This window comes from Colletotrichum siamense, assembly GCF_013390195.1.
Source record: "Colletotrichum siamense strain Cg363 chromosome Unknown KSG_Cg363_contig04, whole genome shotgun sequence".
Classification (NCBI taxonomy): Eukaryota; Fungi; Ascomycota; class Sordariomycetes; order Glomerellales; family Glomerellaceae; genus Colletotrichum; species Colletotrichum siamense.
This window is the reverse complement of record NW_023501017.1, coordinates 1,978,953-2,000,277: the sequence shown is the minus strand read 5'-3', so window position 1 is coordinate 2,000,277 and position 21,325 is coordinate 1,978,953. Positions and strand designations below refer to the sequence as shown.

The following is a 21,325-nucleotide window of genomic DNA, read 5'->3' as shown; positions in this document are numbered from 1 at the left end:
ACGTATTTGCTTTTCCTGGCGACCTCCGAGAACCTCGTTCTGCTGGGAGGAGGGAGTCGATTGTAGCACATATCCAGGCCGACGTTCTTGACGAGCAACTGTGCAACCAGATAGGCCCAAATTGCAGGCAATCTGACCGGCCGAGCCGACCGGAGTCAACTGGACCCCGGCGATGATCACTGGCGACGGGCCAATGACCAATGGCACCCAAGGGCGGTCATTTGCGCACAACAAATAAAGACAACGGCCAAGGAAGGTACTTTGGCTTAGTCGAGAGTGCGAATCTTTTGATGAGAGCACAGCTGGCACGACCGACCCAGGGGCTCAGCTCCCGTATGGCAGCTTTATCGATCAAGCTGACTACCGGACCAAGTATCTGGGCGATGGTGTTGCTGACCCTTGCTGGGCTGAGAAAGCAGCGGCGGCGTAGTACGCACGACTGGGCCTTGTACTAGTGAGGCGATCGAGTTGACCGAGTCTGGTTGTCTGCCATATGCACGCCAGGAGTTTCCGCCCCTTCCACCTCGCAGCCCCCTCCAAGTGTGACTATCGACCGGACAGTCAGCGTCGCCGGCTGGCGGCACTCAGAATCGAATTGCCGCGCCTTGTTCCCCGTGTCCTTGCACACATGGTGGCAGTGGGCGTAAGAAACAGAGGGCTGTGATATTGAATTTGACAATGATTGCCAGCAGGCCATGCAGAAACAATCCAAAAACATGCCATCCCAGGCACACGCAGTAAGGACGACGTCGAAGAGGGCGGCGAGATAATCTGGACTAGCCGCTGTTCAGGGCCCCCGTCCACAGTCATGGGCCACCCACATTTGAAACGGGTGTGCTATTTTGGCGGCAAAGGTACGCGGCGAGCAGTGGGGCAGGCTGGGACAATCTGATGAAGCCCGTGTGTGGATGTGTGTGTGCGTGCGTGTGCCTGATGTCTGTCTTCCTGTCCTGTCTTGTCTCTGCCTCTTGCCAGCATCTTCCGGCTTCTGTCAGTGTGGTGTGTTTTGGGCGTGCAGCGCCGCCAGCTGGTGCAAGGTGCGGCACGTCTGCGACACATATGCGGACTGGCAGAAGTGTGGGATGGAGTCAAGGACGCAGAAAGAGCCCGGCATAGAGTGATGCGAGCGTAGGGCAGTGGACAACTCTGTTACTCGCGACCGGCGTGTGGATGGCAGAATGAACCCCAAGGCGGTCGTTCTGCCATCGCATCATCTTGCAGCCCTGGCGCTGACTCGTCGGCCGCTTGTACAAACGGGTTGTGCGGTAGCAATCCGACAAGATTGTTTGGTCGACCTCGTTGTTAGTCGACCCAAGGTGTCGTTGGTAGCTAAGAGCAGTGGGGGTGACGAGCCGCCTTCCAGGCATCCGCATCATAGTCCAGCAGAGAGGGCACATTGCCTGGCTCTGGGTGATGAGTTGAACCCGTTTCTTTAGTCAGAGACCTCAAGGAGATTCGGATCCGGAGTGGGTGGTGGTGGTGGTGGTGGTGGTCAGGACGGGCATCGTGCATCTTGACGCGGCTGGAACGAGACGAGTCTGGGACGTAACCTTAATGGGGGCCGTTCAACCAGTCATGGCTGCTGCTCGACAACGGCCTGACAAGAGCAGACACCAGATGCTGATTCCCAGCCGTGGAAGGGCGACGAACCCTCGAGAGTTAAGTTCCAAGCGTCTGATGGGCCTGGTATAGTCATTGCTGTTGTTTGGACGCACACTGATTGATGGTGATATGGTGCTGCAGACAGACTGGCGGAGGAGAGAGGCAGGGCGTGTAAGTGTGCTGCTTGTGTGGCGTGTAAGGTGACCAACGGCAGCAGAGTGATGTAATAACCAGCAGCCTGTGACTGCACAATTAGAGTGAGGCAGCAGCTGAGGCGGACCCTCTCGACCATCCACCTACCCTCAGAGAGTCACAGTCGAGCACCTCAGTCACCACCGTCAGGGTCAGGCAAGTCCCGACTCTGGTTTTCCAACATCTCGACGTGTGATTGGATTGGTCGGGTGTGTAGTGTAGGCGTGATCGAGTCGGGGGGCACGGGATGGTGTGGCCAGTTGGGAGGGAGCTACCTGGGATTAGCTGGAGATCCTCTGCAAGTCTGCAGCGCAGCAAGCAGCTGGCTTTTTGCGCCTTTGTACCTTGGACGACTTGCTCACCAGGGGGGTACAAAGGCAGAGTGCGGGAGGGACGAATATGCAGTCTGCAGAAGCCAGACAGACAGGCAGCCAGACAAAACTGCCCAGGGTAATAATAATCCGAAATATGTATCGTTCGTATGCAGCCGCTGCCAATGTCAGAGGCCGTAAAGGAGCAGAAAACCTCCGTAGTTTCCCTCTCCACCCGTGGTCGCGAGGATTGGCAGTCTGGGCAGAAGAAATTATCACGGTAGAAGAAACATCGCTTGTTCCTCGACTTGACAGCCAGCCACCTTGATGACGGCGTTGGAGAGGCCAATTTACTAGTCAAGTAGTATGCAAGACGGTGGGAGGAGGAGATGCGAATCGAGGGTAGATCTCGCCCCGTTTGACGTCGGACCTGCCATCACCCTGTTTCCCTTCGTCTTCCTCCTTTCGAGCTGGGGCCCGTTGGGTTGGCCCTGTTGGCGTCGACCGGCGGCCCTTTGGGTCCTTGGGCACTCTGCGTCATTACCTAAGACAGCTCCCGCGTCTACTTCGTAAGGTTGCTGCCAGTCCGAGGTACCCTTCCCTGCTTATTTCTCTGGGAAGTTACTTCACCTTTCTCTTTGCTGGCGGCGGGGCGCGACTTGACACCAGCTCCCGGCGACAATCCGATGGGAGTATGGGACACGAACCAACCAACGTGGCAAGCGCCTTCGCTGTCCCCTCTTTGTAGTCACTTTTTGCTGACCTTCCAGATGGATTCTAATCGACGAGTAGATACAGAGACAGACGTCCATGTAAGAATCAAGCAAGGCCTTGCCGATTGCCTCGGCCGCGCTGCGTGATGCATTGATATAGAGCACCTCATTGAGGGAGAGAGTTTTTTGCAGGATGTTGCGCCATGGCATGGGCCCGAGTTCAGATGATTGCCAGCATTTCTTCGACCCCCTCAGACGTTCCTGATTGCCCCAGGACATTGTGTGTGTTGCTTTCGGCATCGTTACACTGGGTGACTGGCAATCCTGAGCAAGTGGAAACGGCTAACAAGCCTGTGCCGGGTCTGGCTGGCGCGATAGTCGGGGAAGAAGGCTACCTACACCGCGAGATTACTTACCGCCAGCTGCGGGTAGAGAGCCCGGTGGCCAACTTGTATCTCGTCGATGCTACTCTACCGTTGGGTGTGTCTTGCAACAAGAGGCGAGGCGTTGGGTGTTTACACTACACCCCGAGATAAGGTGCCCAGCGAGGCAAGGCAAGGCGAAGCAGGTTTGGCATGACAGGCAACAAGGCGTGCCAAAACGTCGCCCGTCGATCGAAACGGGGTCTTTTTGGGGGAGCGTACCGTGCCTTACCATGCCCCCAGCTTCCATCGGAACTTTCTCTCTCTTCCTCAGAGTCGTGGTGAAAGCGAGATAAGGTCTCGGTCGCCGGGCCTCGAATAACGTTTATTGGGGCCCCGGTCGTGGGATAGATCAATATGTAAAGTGTATGCTTCCTGACGGGGGCACATACGACGGATACATCCCCACATACCTTGCAGTGGTGTAAGTTGGCAAGCAGATGAGGACCGCCCTCCACTCGTCGAAGCTGGCAGCGTCGCGAGTTGCGTTGGCATCAATTTACCTGTGATTGTTTTGCTGCACTGCTTCGGTCAAGGAAGTCAGACGTGAAATGTGGACAGTGTCAAGCAACAGCCTGTCTTCCGAGCCCCAACTCTATGCACTGGACCATGTCTCCAACTCGGTCTGGGAACTCGCAAGGTGCCTGTGCACCCGTGCGTGCCCTGTTGTTTTTCCCTTCGTCCCCGTTACCTTCGTCCCGTCTCATTGCGATTGTCCATATTGAGATGGATAACTGTGGATGAGCCTAATACCACAACGTCTGTTCTCCCCCATCTGCACCGAACGCCGGCCACCACTCTTGTCTTTGCTTCTTTCTCTCTTCACGCTTGCTGAAAACTGCACACGGCGGACAACGGTTTTAACGAGGCGGTACTGTACACCGCCAGGCCAAGTATCCCGTGGTCGTCGCAGTCACTTGGCACAAGCTCAGGTACCTGACTCCCCTCTCACCTTGGAGGACGCAGTCCGTCACGGCTTGATCAGTCTTGGTCTAGCGTCCATGTGAGCAATTGAGCTAGCAGGGGTCATCCCAGCAGCATTGTGCGCAGTGTGCAGGGAAAGACAGCAGCAGCAGCAGAAGAGCAGCACCTTGGGCCACGAGCCGTGAGCCATGAGCCTCGAGTACTTTTTTTTTCTTCTTTTGCTTTCCTGTCTCCCCTCTCTCTTCAGAAGAGAGGGTGAAAGTGAAATGCCCCTCCCCTCCAAAGACTGTCCCTCCTGTCCAGGTCCTCTTGTCTGCTGCGTCTGCGCGTGCTCTTCCTGGCTCCAAGCAGACGTTACGCGCCGCGGCCCCGTTTTTTGCACTCGGCTTCTTCCCTGTTGCAGACGCCATGGGAGGATCTCTCTTCACCCGTTTGGCAAGATTCAAATCTCCAATGCAAGGGCCCTGATGATCCACGTCTGCCCGCCATGGTTTTGCAGCCAATTTGCTTTCCTGCTGGGGACGGCGGGGAAGAAAGAAAGAATACAAGGCACGCCGCAGGCGAAACGTGAATGTGTGAGCGGGAAGGACTCGGACTTGAGGACCGTGTTGCTGGGTCGCGCAAAGATGTGGCGATTGGTGAGGGTTAAAAAGGAAGCGACTAATAAAAAGTCGTGGAGCCGCGACGGGGGGAGGAAGACGAAGGGCAGAAGAAAGGAAGAGGAACGAACGCTTGCCCGTCCCGTCTGCTCTCTCTCTCTCCCACACTCTCCTGCGAGGCAGAAGTGGAATAAGAAAAGAAGAGACATCCAAGACCGAGAACAATGCCAAGACCCCTCCAAAAGCAGACGGGCAGGCAGAGAGCGAGAGAGAGCTAGTCGAGGTGACTGGACTATGGGCCAATGTCTTGCCATGGCTGGACGGGAGAGACAGAACGGCCCAATGAGTGGACGGACGGCGGACGGAGGCCTGGCCTGGCTGGGCCGTTGGCCCGTTGGTTGTCGGACGGAGGATAGGCATAGAGCGCATCGAATGTCAGTCAGAAAGAGGGCATTTGTGGCATTCCATTCCTCAGCGGACGGATTGCCCGGGACCTTGTTCCTCGTCCACTCCCGTCGGTCCCTGGTTTTTGGTAAGGTTGTGTGAAGGAGCCGTGGCGTGTCTGTACCGCACCGCCAGCCAGCAGCAGCACACTACCGGTCGTTGCCGACTCTGCCCTGCTCACCGGGTGATGTAAATCGCTGTCAAGTGAGACTCGTGGCCGGGGTTTTCTGGAGATGGCCATGGGGCTGCTCCTCCACGATCTCTTGGTGAAGGTCATATTGATCGGCGCATCGCAATGCGCACGCTGGAGGCGACGTCCATATCAGCCGCCTCCATCCTTCTCGTGTTGAGTCGAGCACCAGCACCAGCACCAGCACCAGCAGCAACGACAAGATGTAAAGTAAACATTTCGGAATGGCTTCAGAGGAGGTATATAGGTACCTGACTGGCCTCGGACAGCGAGCCCGGCCGTAGCCATGGGCTCTGACCCTGATCCCGGCGTTGAGTCTTTTGGTCTGTCTCTCCCGTGGGTTGGTTGACAAGGTCGGTCTGGAGCAACGGTGCTCGCACCACCCACCGCCATCCCACGTCTTTTCCTCTCTCCCTCTCTCCCTCTCGCTGCGTGTAAGGTACGAATAATGTTCGGTGGGCGTTGTACGAGCGAGTGGTGAACATTGGGAGGTGTCAGTCGCTGACCTGGAGTGCCTGACCTCGAGGCGCACATGGCTTGGGTGCATTTTTGTATCGTGTTAGCAAGGCAGAGCAACAGCGTGGGCGGGTGTTGACCGCTTCGCTCACCGCTGCAACGATAGGCTGGTACAAGGCAACTGCCGCCAGAGTGCTGCATCCAGGGACAGGCTTGTGAGGAGCAGGGTCTCGAGCAAGGTACCAGAGTACCCCTCCGCGGCGCCCCCCTGTCCCCTCCGCAGCACCCTCTTAAGCCTAATCGGGCAGTTTGTAGCAGCCACAGCTATAAGTGAATCTCCTGCAGTAGCTATACTAAAAGTATCACTATATAAAATAAGTTATATAATAAATAATGTATTAGTTATTTAACTACTAAAGTGCTTAAAGTGCTTAAAAAACCCTCCCTATAGCCTCTATAGTAGTAATAACCTTAGTAATAAGTATAATACCTCCTTATAATACTATTATTAATTTAAAAGCTATAGAGGTAATAAATACTACTAGCTTAGCTAGTTTAACTTAAACTAAGGCTAAAGTAGTATTTAGCTATAGTTTTACTAAGGCAAAAGCTAAAGTAATAGAGATAATAATAAGTAGTAAAAAACTAATAGGGGTAGTAGCTATTATAAAACAAAATATTACTATATTAATATATTAATAGTAGCTTTAATTAAAGCTTATAGTTAAGCTATAAGAGCTTTATTAGCCCTCTTTACTACTATTTTTTACTTCTTCTACAACTATATAGTTAATATTATTAATATAGTTAATAGCATTAGAGTAAATGCTATATTATACTCTTAAATAGAGAGTTTATACTATATTAATATATTATAAAGGTTAACTACTACTAAGTTTAAGCCCTAAAAAGTCTATATTAATACTATATAGAAGGTATTATTATTATTAATAATTAGGGTAGTTTATTAGTAGTTATAATAAGTTAATATTATATTAAGGTTAAGCTTATATATTACTTTATAGAGAGTAATAATCTTAAGCTAAAAATATATATTAGTTATTATTTTAACTAAGGTAGTAGATATAAATAAACTAAGGTTTAATTAAGTTATTAGTAGCTATTATAATTATTATATAATAGGTAACATAATAGATCTCTTAATTTAAGCTAATTAAGAAGGTTATAGTAGTAAGGTAAGCCTTATTACTATTAGAAGTTACTAGTATACTTTATTAACTTCTTAGTATATAATTTATCTAAAAAAATAGCTTCTATAGCTTTATATTAACTTTAGATTATATTAAGTACTTTTAAATTAACCTAAAAAATAAGCAACTTAGTTATATTCTTATTAAAGTAAGTAGTATTAAAGTATAACTTTTTGTTACTAATATAGTTATAGTAATATATCTCCTTCCTCTTTACTATATTAATAATAGTAGTGTAGAGGTTATAGAAGTTAGAGAAGTAGTTATAGAGGTAACTCTTAAGTTTAGCGTAAGCTAACTTTATATAAGAGGTGACTTTAATACTATAATTTTAGAGATTTTTAATAGTATACTTATAGAACTATAAGTAGAAAGGAATATAAGTCTTTTTGAAGTAGTTAAAAAGGTATAGCTAGTTTTTAAATATCTTATAGAGTTTTACTTATTTTTTATTAAACTTAGCCTTAGTTAATATATAATAATATGCCTTTTAAGCGTATAAAAAGCTATTAGTAGAATATTTAAAGTTATTATTAGTTATAGAGGATAAAAAACATAGTAGTAGCATAATATTAATATAAGTTATTAAAGTAGAGTTATTATTAAGCAGGGCTTTTAGAGAGATTAATTTAACTACTAGGCGCCTATTAGCCTTATTAAAGTGATTAGGCGTAATATCAGCCTCTAAATTAAAACTATTAAAATTTTTAGCCTTATTTATAGTTAAATTAGATAAATTAGAGGACTTAGATTTACTAAAGCTAAGATTATTCTAATAAAGCTATAAAGCAGCTTACCTTAAATTTAACTCTATAAGTAATCCCTCCTTAAGTATACTATTCTACTTCTACTTAATATTTAACACTATATTTTTAATATATACTATAAGTAAATTTACTATAGTACTATATTAAATACTACTTTTACTACCTTTTTAAATACCTTATTAAAGTCTATTAATAGTACTTTAAGTAGGGCGATTAATATTACTTTTATTATTAATTTAAGGTGTATTAATACTTACTTAAATATTACTATATCCTCTCTAGAAATAAAATAAAATATAATATTAAAAGTTATATAAATAGTAGTTATTCTTATAATCTAGAATAGTAATATATTAAATTAATTAACTTATTACTTCTAGTAAGCTTTTTTCTATTATATTTAATATTAAACCTTTACTAACCTTATATATATTATCTATTATTAGAAGTTCTAGGTTTCTCTATTATATCTTAAGGTACTATAAATATATCTAAAATATACTATTAATCTTACTTATTTTAAAGTTTCTATATACTTTAGTATACTTAACGTTAAAGCTACTCTTAAGTTTATATAAAAAGACCTATATTAATAAAAGGGGGTTATACTTCTCCTACTATAAAGTCCTCTAGAAGTTCTATATATCTTACTCTTAAATTAATATATTTATCTCCTCCTTAATTTAGCTAGTAATATCTCTTACTATTAACTTACTGCTTTTTAAAAGGGACTTTACCCTCTCTTTAATAACCTCTTTACTAACCTCCTACTAACTCTAAATTTAAAAAGTATAGCTAATAGTATAATATTCAGCTTTAAGTAGTAAATAGTTATACTTACTATTAATCTTAAAGTATATATACTTATTACTAGTTATAATAATCTAACCTAATTACTTATAGCTTATTTTTAAAGTTTTAAAGCTATAATTAGTAGTTTATAGAGCTTTTAGCTTACTCCTATAATTATAAGTGAGATCTTATTATATTATAATACTTTAGATATTCTTTTTTAATTTATTTTTTATTATACTATAGCTAAAGTTATATTAATACTAATAGACCTTCTTAATAAAGCTATTAAGGCTAAGATCTTAAAGAGCTATTTTAGGTAATATTAATAAATATAAAAATAGGTTTTTTAGGTTAAGATATCTTATTTCTATATAGCTCTATATTCTATACGTTTTACTACGAAATACTACACTACTTCGTCTCTAAGGGCAACACTAAGATATATAACTACGCCCTAACCTCTACCACTCGTACAACTACGCGAAAGTGGGCAAGCTATAGCCACATGCCCGATTAGGCTTAAGAGGGTGCCGCGGAGGGGACAGGGGGGCGCCGCGGAGGGGTACTCAAGGTACCATGGCCGTGGCTAGTGGTGAGGTGAAGCAGACAGGGTAGAGAGGCATGGGTTGTTGGTGTTTTGCACCGCTCTGGAGCGCGCAATGAGGGAAAAGAGCATTATACCGCTGTTTCTGCTGCCCAGTCTCTGTTGCTCTCTGCTTCTGCTTCTGCTTTCCTTGCTGTTCTTGTCCTCTTTTTGAATGACACTGTCGCGAAGTAGAGGGAATGGGAGAGAGACAGGCAGAGATCCAAAGTCAACCATCGCTCGCACTTGGGGATGAATTGTATTCGCACCCCTGTCGTTACTACCACATCATCCCTACCCCCCCATCCCCTCCTCGTCCCTCGTTCCTCTCCTCCCCCCAAAAGGTAAGGGGAGAAAAAAAAAAAGGACCAACTGCCGCCCAAAAAAGGGACCCCATTTTCGCCAGGTGCCTGTGTGGAAGGCAGCCCACTTCAGCCCGCCCGCTGTCCGCCGGTGAGTGGCCCCTTGGTCCTTGGACGTCCCTTCGTTTCCTGTCCGCCAACCTTGTCCCGTCTGTTTCTCGTCGCCATTGGTATGTACTCTGTGTCGTTGGCAGCTTTTGTTGGTGTTAGTGTCGAATCCCAAAAAATCTAATCGCAGGCGTCCAGTCGTATCCTGATCCAGGCTTTGTCTGTGTTGAGCAGGTCGACAAGATCAGCAACAGGATGAGGGCACTCATGCGTGCCTATGTGGTTGAGTGAGTTGAATGCCGCCGCCGGGTGATGCGCCAGTTGCCGGCGCATAAGACCACGGGCGGCTCATACACCTCGCTCGATGCGTGGCTCATACTCGACCCATGATAATCCCTCCTGGCTGGTGTACTTGCTGTGTGTGCGAGTGTGTGTCCCCGAAAACTTGTTGTAGGTATGTATGTTGGACGTTTCGTTTTGAGGCTCATCTGAAGATTTCACCTTGACGAAGAGTATTATTTTTATAGTGGCGTATTCTGTATTCTGTATTCTGTTTGTCATACTCTCTTGACATCAAACAACAACACCTTCCCTACCATGCTCATGTATCTGTATTCCATCTACCCTTACTGCACAGCAAGTTGTCGTCGTCCAGGGCCTGCCTCACCGGTACCTGGCTGGCTCCTCCTGGCGGTCCTGGTGCGTGTGTGTCTCTCTGCCCTGCGCTGCCCTGTTCCTCTCTGCCTCTGGCTCCCACCTCCCACTTGTTGTTCCTATCTCCACACCCCCCTTTGCGGTAATCCCAGGTCGTCCCATCCAATCCCGTCTCCCCGTCCGCCCAGCCCACACACTTCAGAGTGTCTGCACTTCACCAGTCACCCTTCTTCTCACACGCCCTCCCCCTCCGCTCTCTCCACTCGTGCATCTCGCCGCCCTGCAGGCCCCATCCTCTCTTCTCTCCCAGTCCAGTGCTTTTGGTCGTCGCTGGTTTCTAGTCTCTACTGCTTCTGCTGCTTCTGTTCTGCTGCTACTGCTGGTCCCCCCGTCACTCTCTCACTTCACACGTCCACGTCCTCTTCTTGGTTCCATCCCATCCTATCCCTAATCTCATCCACACACACACACACGCACACACACACACACACACACACACACACACACATCTTTCTCTCTCTCTCTTCATCACCTACGCCCTCTCTCTTCGTACCCTCCGCCGTTCTCGCCCTCTCTCCCCTCCCTTTCCTTATGGCCAACTCCGCTTCTGCCTCCTCTTAAGCTCACCGGCGCGTGTTTCTGTAGTCTCCGTATACCGGCCTCATACATAGGTAGGTATGGTCTAGTGATCCATTGCCAACCCAACTCTCCCATCAACATCGTCACGAATATCAACCTACCTACAGTACTCTGTAAATAATAATACGACAACAGCATCTGCTCTTTTTCGTTTCAGCCACCCCAGTCGACGACTTGCAAAAATAGGCTCCACGCTTAAAAAGCGCCAATCCTGAGTCCACCAGAACCTAAATCAACTGGCACTGATCCAGCAAAGCCCATCTCCAAGGGCTCCACCGCGCCCAACGATCCCGTCCTCTGCCGTACCCGTCCACCTCATTTTCTATCGCCAGGTACCTACCTTGCCTTTGCCTACCTTAGGTACGGATACTCTGTGCAAGAGGTACCATACCTGAGGTACAACAAGTACCCTGTTCCCGGTGCTGCCCTGCGCTGCGTGTACCACAGTACATTGGACAGGTACCCTGCCCACCTACGCACCCTACTGGCTGTGCTCACCTCACCTCAACTTGGCTGCCGCTGCACCTCCTCCCACTGCACAGCGCCAGTGCCACTCACTCATTCACTCACTCCCCCCATCCCATACTGCCTGCGTAAGGTAGGTAGGTACCTCTCCCAGACCAGACAGACCAGGCCAGGTGCATACCAATACCATACCCATACCCAGACCATACCCAAACCCATACCCAGCACTCACACCCACTTGCTTTCATCTCCCAGTCCGCCTCTTTCCTCCTCCTTCACCACCACAACCACTCCTCCTCCTCTCCTCCTCCTCCACGCCGTCGCCGTCGAGTCGAGGTCGTCGTGTGTCCGTCTGTTCGACTCTCGCCTCGTCGAATGTCCACGATTCCCTCCCGTCGACATCGAAAGATTTCTGTACAGCTTCCGCCGGCGCGCTTCGCCTTATCCCGCTTTCGAAGCACCCCCGGTTCGCTTTGTCTCGACCTGCGGCTGCCGACACCCACCCTCCACTCTCTGGAATTTCGGCCGCTCCTGGACTGACACACCCAAAAACCACAACAATCCACCGCCGACACTCACACCTCGTTGTGATCTTGTCGCTTTCATTCTGCTGTCCCTGCTCTTCGCGTTGGGAGAACATACTGGCCCTCGCAGCCCGGTCCTTACACAGCGACAGACCCGGCTCCCAAAGTCCGAACTACACGCTCTCGGATCGCCCTCCACGTAATCCCAGCAACCAGAAAAACACGAGACGGCATTCACCAGACCACGCCTCACCCGGCCGCCTTCTACCTCGTCTTCCACCACCACGACGACGACACCGACGAAACACCACCACCTCCGAAATACTCACGTCGCTCGAGAACAGAGCCTTTTGCAGCACCCCAAATCCGCTGCAGCAACAACACGCAGGACCCACCTGTTGCTTTACAGTCACACGCAACAATCGGCTAGCTCTTTATGGTTGTCGCAGCACGTCGCTAGGCACCCTGCAGGCAGTCGACGGCTCTCCGCCTCATTGTTCAAAAATAGCCAGCATCTCTTCTGCTCTGCCTGGTTTTATTCGAGCAACCTCACTCTCTGATACCCTCCACTCTCCAGACCCGACAGCGGTCCCCGTCACGACAACCGCTCCAAGGTCCACGATCCACACCCTCAGAAAACCGCGACGGTATAGAACGACTCGTCGCAGGGACTTGTTCAAACCCTGTGGAAAGCGGCCATGGCCGCGAACATGCAGCACATGGCGGGAGCGGCGGGGATGATGCAACAACAGCGTCCCCGGCCCTCCCCAATTCAGTTGAACCAATTTCTCTACCAGACAATGCTGGCCCAGCAGCAGATTCACTCGGGCTGGCAGGCTGGCGTCGCGATCCAAGAGCGCATGATCAAATGCCACAACCTGTACGTTGCCTTGCGTTGCCTTGCCTTGCGCACTCCCCGTCCCGCTTTTTCGCGCCTCGCTTGGCCCGTTCCCCCTTCTGCCGAGCGCCCTGGCTGACGTGCTGCTACCTAGAATCACCAACATCGGACTCGCAGTCGCCAACATAGACTTTATGAAGGCTGCAGAGGTTGGCGTCAACTTCGAGCGAGAAGCCTTCAACAAGTCGGCCGACAAGGTAAGCAGTCGAACCAAGCCACATGAAAAATTGCCCGCCTCCCGCAGCAATGTGTGTGTGCACGGCTAACCCACTGTCTAGGCCTCGTACGAAGCGCAAATGAGCAATAAGACGAACGAATTTTTCCGTCGACGACAGGTCGCCGAGCAGAGCATGAGCAACAACATGCAACAGGCCCAGGCGGCGGCCCAGGCTCAGCAACAGCTGATGATGAATCAGAACAACGCTATGCAGAACCAGATGGGTCGCGGTATGGGGCAGAACCCGCAGCAAGGTTTTCAGCACCTTCAGCACCAAATGCAGGCCTCCCAGCTACAACAACAGCAACAAGCGCAGATGGGCATCAACATGGGCAACCAGGGTGGTCAGCCCATAGGCCCCAACCAGCAAATGTTCCAGATGCCAGGTGGCGCACAGCAACGGCCCCAGAACGGTATTCCCAGCGACCAATCCAACCTAAGCCCAGCCGACCAGCAAAAGGTTGTCGAGCTTGCACAAAAGCTCATGGCTTCCTGCCCCGAATCCCAGAAAAACCATTACCGGCAGATCGTTCAGACACGGTTCGCCCAACGTTGCCAGGAGTACTCCGCGTCGGGCAAAGATCCCGTTCTCATTTGGTTCCAGCATCAGGCATTCCAAGGCCTGACCAAGAACATTGCGATGCAGAGGCAGCGTGCACAGCAGGGCATGCCCCCGAATATGAACCCAGCCCAGGCCGCGTTGATGCAGGCTGGCCGAGGGCAGATGAACCCCGCCATGATGAACGCTGCCGGCATGCAGGGTTACAACGGCGAGTCTGGTCAGTTCAACACGATGGAGAGCATTATGAACCAGCAAAAGGCCGGCATCCTGGCTCAAGCAGAAGGCCAGATGGTTGTTCCCGCCAGCAACGGCCCGGCTCGCAACGCGACGCCCCAACCTACCGCCGGTCCCCAAGGCATGCCGAACCAGGCTGGTCCCAACCAGACGCCCCGGCCACCTCAGGCCCAGCAGCAACTGAGCATGCAACAGGCACAGCAGTTGAAGATGGAACAGCAGCAATCTCAACACGCCGCTCAAATGCGGGCGCAACAGCAGGCCAGACAACTACAAGGACAGCCGAACGGTCTCGGCGGCGCGCCTCCATCGCAGAGCCCCGGCATGAACACGTTGAACACTCCCATGCGTCGACCTCCCAGCGCCATGAACCCCATGGACGGTCAAGGTGGAAACGGTCCATTCGCCAACACTCTGGGTGACCCGCGGTTCAACCAGGGTAACCAACGTCCTATGGGCGTTGGTGCTATGGCTAACAACCCAATCTACAACAGCATGATGTCCAACATGAATGCGGAGCAAAGATCAGCCATCCAGCAACTTCCACAAGACAAGCTCCATGAGGTCATGGGCAAGTGGCAGGAACAACAACAGCGGAGCCGCCAGATGAACGCCATGAACCCTGCCATGCAGAGGGCCGGCCAACCCGGTGGCTTCAACATGCCGAATGGACAATACGGCATGATGCAACAACAGCCGGCACAGGGTGCACCCAACCCGCAGCTCATCGCTCAGCAGCAGCAAATGTTGGCCCGACTTAGGAATCAGGGAACGCCTCTGGCACCAGCGCACCAGGTGATGATGGATGGTTTGGACCTCCCTCCTCCAGTGCTCGCTCAGATCGGTACCCAGCTCCGCGCCCCTCCCGAGGTTCGCAAATGGAAGGATCTCAGGGCCTGGCTCACACAAAACCCCATTGCGCCTCAAGTCCAGACACAACTTGAGAGGGTCCAAAGGCAGCAGTTCGCGCAGTTCATGCAGAGACAGATGGAAAGGAGGAACCAGGCCGCGCAAGCCCAAGCACAGGCGCAACAGCAGCAACAGCAACCCCAGCAGCCACAACAGCAACAGCAACCTCAACCCCAACTGCAACAGAACCCTCAGCAGCTCCAACAGCAGCAGCAGCCTCAACAGCAGCAGCTCCAGCAGCAGCAGATGAACGGCATGCAGCCTGGCAACCCTGGCCTCAATCAGCAAGCTCCTGGCCAGATGAGCATACCTGCCAGTATGCTCGCCCAAATGCCCCAGGTCCAGGTCACACCCCACGACATCATGAATGCCCGCAAGGCGAACCCTAAGGTGGCGAGCCTGACGGATGACCAACTCCGGGCGTTCATCGTCCAGATCAAGCAACGCCAGATGGCTGCCGCTATGCAAAAGGAGATGGCCATGAGGATGCAGCAGGGTGGCCAAGGGCAGCCGGGCGCGCCAGTTTCCGCTCCTCAGCCTCCGCAACCCGCAATGGCACAAGCCGGCGTTCCTCAGCCGAACCCCACGCCCACACCTACCCAGCCGACGCAGCATGCTCCGCCAAAGCAGCCGAGCGCGACCCCGGACCCGAAGACGGTTGCTAACGCCGCTCGGCCACCAAACAACAATCGCCCAGCGCCGCCGAACCAGCAGCAGCCCCCGAATCCCTCACCGGCAACGGCGCAGAAGAACCTGAAGCGCCCCAGCACTGATGACGCCCCCGATGTTCCCCAAACCGCCGCTCAGCCCCAGCGACCAGCAATGCCCCGACAAATACCGACCCTCACTCCTGAGCAGATTGCAAACTTGAGTCCCGAGCAGCGAGCCAAGTATGAGCAGATGAAGGCTCGTCAGCAGGCCATGGCAGCCGCTGGAGCCGCGGGTATGGAAAACGACTTTGAGAAGCTGCGACGAATTGGCCAGGAGGAACAGAAGGCCATGATGACGGAGAACATGCCCGACATCCCGATGAACCCGAATGAACGAGCGGAAACGGCACAGCTGCTGATTAGACTGGTGCACGACATGGGCAAGATTGGCAAGGCGTTGGGCAGGTGGTACGCGGCCACTCGAGACGACGCCCGCGCGAGGGCCTACTTTAGAGCTGTAAGCACACTCCTCTCATGAGGCGAATCAATCACTGACACACAACAGCGCATTCGTATGATTAAGCAGTTCGAGGACGGGGAAACCATGTTGAACCCCAAGGCGGTGTTCAGCATCCGGCCCGCCGAGATCAACGAGGTCAGGCGCCTACTTGAGACCATGGCACGAGACTGCGCCAACTTCCAAAAGAAGGGTGCCGCGCCGCCTCAACAGCAAGGCGGACAGGCTGCACCAAACCAGGCAAACGCTACACCCACACAGGGTGGACAGCCTGCTCCGTTGAGTGCCGCGAACCTGGAGAAGCAGACGCAGGCGCTGAACAAGATGCACAGTCGATCCAACAGCAAAAGCGGCGGGCCACCGGCGGCACCGACCACGAGCCAGCCCCCGTTCTCGTTCGGCGCGACGTCTCCCCACGGGCAACCTACCTACGCACAGCCAAAGCCCAAGGTCAGCAGGGACAACCTCACACTGCCGCCGAGGAAGAAGACCAAGACCGACACGCCACCGCAGCCGAGCCAAGCAACGCCGTCGCCGCAGATCAGCAAGTCCGGCTCACCGGAGCTCAAGCGACAGCCGGCGCCGGAGCCCAAGGCGCCGCCCAAGCCCATGTTCTTGTGCCCCGAGGCGGACTGCGAGATGGCCACGACCGGTCTCCCGTCGGAGCAGGCACGACAGGCCCACATCCAGGAGGAGCACGTCAAGCCCTTGGAGGACCCGATGAAGTTTATGCAAGAGAATCTGGCCCTTTCGCTGGGCCTCGATGTCAACGGCCAGGTCAAGATGGAGCCTCAGGCACAGCTCATGGGACAAAACCCGTCCAAGCAGGGCCAGACTCCGGGAAGCAACCCGGCAGCCACGCCCATGTCCCGCGACGCTTCCATGCAACGCACCGGCAGCAAGGTGGGCGGCAAGCAGGACACGAAGCCTGTCATCAAGATGGACGGCACGCCGAAGCTGGAGAACAAGCAGCCCGAGATGGGCGGCGCCCCGCCCGCGCCCATGGATGCTTGGGCCAACACCATCGACCCTGCGAGCCTGTTTACCAACCTCGGCAATTTCGAGATGGGTGCCGGCGGCGTCATCAGCGATATGGGTGTGTACCGGTCGCTTACGCCGAACGACACGCCCGAGTCGAGCAAGGACAGCGGATCGTCGGAGCCCAACAGCGACATTTCGGAGAACGCCAATCTGGATATCGACCTCAACTGGCAGCCTGTTGACGTCGACCTGCTCCTGGACATGAACAACATTAACATGGACGGCGGTCTCGACAGCTTCCCCAACGGTAGCGGCGAGTTCGATGCGTTGATGCTCGAGGAGGCGATGCCGGTGGAGCAGTTCCCCAACTGGGACGAGGTCAACCCCGATTTTAACAAGCCGTTTCAATTCGACAACAGCTTGTATTCCTTGGACGTTTCCGGATCGTCATGAGGAGAGAGGAGGGAAAGAAGGAAATCAAAAAAGACAGAGGACAGGAACAGGGAGAGTGTGAGATGTTTTGAATACCCCGGAGGAGATTCCAACGAATGATGACCAGCCGGTTCTTCGGACGGGTGGGAAGGGTTAGCATCAGGAAAAGCAAGGCTTCGGCGTTCCTTTGGTGGGCAGTGGCCGCTGCCTCTGGGTCGGTCTCTTTGCGAGCGATGATTTTATATGGATACACAACCCTCGGACGAGGGGGTGGAGTGCTTTGCATTGTGTTTTTTTGACCATACTCGTTCCTTTCAGTATTATTGGAAGCCGTTTGGCTCGAGGTTTGAGAGACGATTACGCGTTTGTACCTATCGATCTGCGAAGGGCGGAAGTCTTAGTTGTTTTCTTTGGCGCCGACAAAAGGCGCGACTCTTGCAAGGGCGAGAGGAATGATACCCGAGATTCAAAAAAACGGAAACGTCCCTAGCATTTTTGTGATGTGCTGCAGCTGTTGGAAGTTTAATGAGCAGTGACGACATGATACACGGTCTCTGGCGGTGGTTCAGCGTTAATAAGACGCGTGTTGGTGGGCAATTTACGGCGTTGGGCGATCCATGAAGGGATGGGGGGAGCTGTCACGTCGATCCCAGCAGCGTGGACCCTGACCCCGTACCTGCATTTCACTTTCTTCAGCGCTAGGCCGCATCCGCTCACAGGTGGCTAGTGAACCCCTGCAACGACAGACGCGCCTCTGGGGACATGCAGGGTTATGTAAGCCGCGTTCTGGACCGTGGGCGCTCTGTGATGCGCATCATGCCCTGGAGCAGGCGCTGTAGCGTGCTGAGGCAGGGGCCGTACAGCGGCACCACAGCGGACTGGCGGCAGGGGTACGCGCCCGCCGCCAGCCACCGAGACAGGGGGAACGGAGGGGGCACCAAGTTGCACCAACCGTCCCCGGCCCGCGATGGATGTTGGTGGGGGACAAGACGAACCGCGAATGCTGCCACCTCAGTGTGAGGCGCTGTATTTCAGCAGGTAACGTGCTTTTACAGCGGCGTTCGTCCGCTAAAGACTGGTCGCGACTTAGCAGACCAGGCCGCCGTTGGAGCGACCCGACCTCACAGGAGCAGAGCAGGCGACGCTGCATATTTCCCGGGTACGCGTTCGCCTGCATTCGCTTGTCCGAATCCTGTCAACAACACGCTCCCTCCCTCTTTAATATCTCTTGGGGCATTTTCCCATTTTCCCTTGCTCTGTGTCGAGAATCCTCCTCGAGCAGTTGTCCTCCTTTTTCTGTCTCCCTAGACTCTCAAGACACGGGCCAGAGCATCTCAACAACGTTGACCGACGCACTTGTGGTCTATTTGTTTGTTTGGACAGTTCTGTGGATTCCAAAACGGCCGTCCAGTTGCTACAGCTGCACGCGGGCACAAGTCGTCGATCATTCGTTCGGTCCGCTACGGGCCAGCCCAGCCACGAAACCGTACCTTTTGCCCCGAAAGTCGCTCAGGTTGCACTCCGGAATCCTGAATTGACCTTGTTCTTGCAGCTGCAGCACTCTGCCCTCAACCTCACTTCTACCAATCCTCCTCCCTTACCCTCCCTCACCTCAATCCCCATCGCGAGGCTTCTTTCCTTCTTGTCCCCCTCACCACAGCAGCGGTTCCCGTAAACCACAGACACCATGAACCCCTCATCACCAGCCAAGAGACGCGCCCTCGCGCCCCTGGACGCGAACGTCAACGCGATGTCGCCCAAACGCCAGCTGCACAACAAGACCACGATGCCCGGTTCGCCTCTCAAGAGCCCTATCAAGTCTCCCCTGGGTCTGAAGAGGTCCCTCGACACCGTCATCTTTGACGAGAACAGCGTCGTCCCCAAGAAGAAGCAGTGCCAGGAGCCCGTCAAGGTCGCCGCACCCTCGCCCGCACCCGCACTGTCACTCAAGGCGGAGCGTGAGTCTGCTGCTGCAGCTTCTCCCGCACCCGCGGCACCCACGTCCACGTCCACGCCGCCTCCTGCACCCGCACAGACCGAGGAGGACATGCCCGACGCGAAGGAGGTGAGGGACCTGCGTACATCACCCGAGGGGAGCGAAGCTAATGCGTGTGAGGCACCGCAGCAAACGACGCAAGAAGAACCCCTCCATCTCAAGCCCGAGAAGAAGGACGCCATCGCCACCGCCGCGGACGACGAGCAGACGCAACGGCAGCAGACGCCTCGCAGGTCCGCGTCCCCCGCCACGTCGTCCGTGTTCGATAACTCCGCCATGGACACGTCCCAGAACACCACCATCCTCACCGAGCCGGACCAGGAGCAGGCGGCCAGGACGACGACGACGACGACGACGCTGCCGCCGCCGAGGCCGAGGAGGTTGTTGACGCGCGAGGAGGCGCGACAGGTACGGCGAGACAGTATGGGGAACTAGGAACGAAATGCTGACTGGCGTCTGCTACAGAAAGCTCGCATCTTGAGGCTGAAGCTCGGCCTCGCCAACTACAAGCTCCAGACGGGGCAGGAAGACGTGCCCCTCGACAGGCTGCAGGTCAAGCCGCTGCCCGGGCAGGAGAAGAGGGCGTTGCCGAGGGTCACCGTCCAGCCGCCCTCGAGCCGCGACGGACCCCCTGAGAGCGAGGCCACCATCGAGGCGGACGACCGCAGGGACGAGGAGACGCAAGAGGAGGAGGTCGTGGTGACCAAGCCTGAGAAGGCTACGCTGCAAACCGTCCCCGAGGAGACTTTGACGGCCGAGGATTCAGCAAGCCCTGTCTGCGGAGGGGCTGTGAGCAGTCTGCTCAGTCTGGCGAGGGCCTCGTCGTCCGTGTCTGCCTCGTCATGACGTGTCTATTACGGGTTTTCTTTTTGGCTGCATTTGGGAGATTTATGACTGGGGTTTGATATCCAGCATCACGTCACAGCAAACGAGTTGGACAATGTCGCGAGATACGTTTTTGGGGTGGCTGATCTACACATGCTGTCGGATCTCATCTCGAATCTTATGTCCAGGGAGGATGGGGTTGGAGGTCATTTGTCTGATTAATTAGTCTCGGCGTCTTGTGGCAAAGACGCGCGAAGAGTAGAAATACCCTTGTCACGCTACAGCATGAAGGGCCGGCGTTACACGGAGCATAGGAGCATTAGGTAACCTCTCATACTTTCTCCGGAGGGAAAAAAAGGGACGGGAGTACGGCGGTAATTGACGCTGGTCTTTCTGGCCACACAGAAGAGGGCACTTGTTCGTCTGATGTTCTTGTGGTGTCGCATTGCAGCTCCAATGCTTGAGGAGAAGACAGGCTAAGCTTTTTTTTCCCTCTCCTGTCGTGGAGAAGTCTCTGGACGTCAGGGGTGAACTATGCTTTGTTGGAGATGGTGTGCTTGTTGACGGCCGCTACGCTACGGGATGGGACGGCGGGTGCGGGGTGAGGATTGGAAAAAAGATGAAGGTTCGGGTCTAGACCGAACGGGCGGGGAATGGATGGAGGGGTTGGTTTGTGTGTTGTCGTGTGCGTGTTACGGTCACGGCGCCGTGGGGGATGGGGTACGGCGCGGCGATCGGCGGTGGGGCGGGGACCGGGATCACGGCGCGGGAGTGCGAGTTGGGGATCCTTGGGGGGAGGTGGACGACGTCGATGATAAAGAACAGCGAGAAGTTCTTGGTTGTTTGGATTTAAGCTGCATCAAGCATTGTATCTTGACGTTGCTGGCCATTGGTGCAGAAATTGGCCTCACTGCCAGTTCTCTCTGTGGGATAGTTCTCTCAAAAGTCGCGACACTCGGGCTCAGCCACCGGCCCCAATTCACCGCTCACAGAGTTTGAATTGCTACTCGGTGCGTTAATTCCCTAGATCTTGAGTCTCATTGCCAGGCCTTCGAGGTTCAGTGAGATTCGTAGGCGTCTTGAGGCGATTGTTTCGTTGAGACATCTCCTCAATCTTCTGGTGGTGTACCCCGTCGAGTTTCATTATCGACCTGGTCTTCTGAACTAGAAGCTTCTCTTTCTCATATACCTATTGAAGTGCTG

General features: G+C 52.8%; 3 protein-coding genes across 3 annotated transcripts; 2 read left to right on the top strand and 1 right to left on the bottom strand.

Annotated features, from left to right (window-relative positions):
- Positions 1 to 9,489: 9,489 nt before the first annotated feature.
- Positions 9,490 to 9,996, bottom strand: CGCS363_v006478 (uncharacterized protein; the record flags this gene model as incomplete). Its single annotated transcript, XM_036638327.1, has 2 exons — positions 9,490 to 9,774; positions 9,907 to 9,996. 2 exons carry the CDS (start codon positions 9,994 to 9,996, stop codon positions 9,490 to 9,492), a joined length of 375 nt encoding a protein of 124 aa, XP_036496993.1.
- A 2,603-nt stretch (positions 9,997 to 12,599) lies between these two features.
- CGCS363_v006477 (uncharacterized protein) lies at positions 12,600 to 17,322 on the top strand (the record flags this gene model as incomplete). The annotated part of the gene is made up of 4 exons (XM_036638326.1): positions 12,600 to 12,781; positions 12,894 to 12,996; positions 13,078 to 15,888; positions 15,937 to 17,322. The coding sequence occupies 4 exons, from the start codon at positions 12,600 to 12,602 to the stop codon at positions 17,320 to 17,322; spliced, it is 4,482 nt and encodes a 1,493-aa protein (XP_036496912.1).
- Positions 17,323 to 18,988: 1,666 nt separating this feature from the next.
- CGCS363_v006476 (uncharacterized protein) lies at positions 18,989 to 20,143 on the top strand (the record flags this gene model as incomplete). Its single annotated transcript, XM_036638325.1, has 3 exons — positions 18,989 to 19,366; positions 19,418 to 19,705; positions 19,763 to 20,143. The coding sequence occupies 3 exons, from the start codon at positions 18,989 to 18,991 to the stop codon at positions 20,141 to 20,143; spliced, it is 1,047 nt and encodes a 348-aa protein (XP_036496987.1).
- Between the last annotated feature and the right edge of the window lie 1,182 nt (positions 20,144 to 21,325).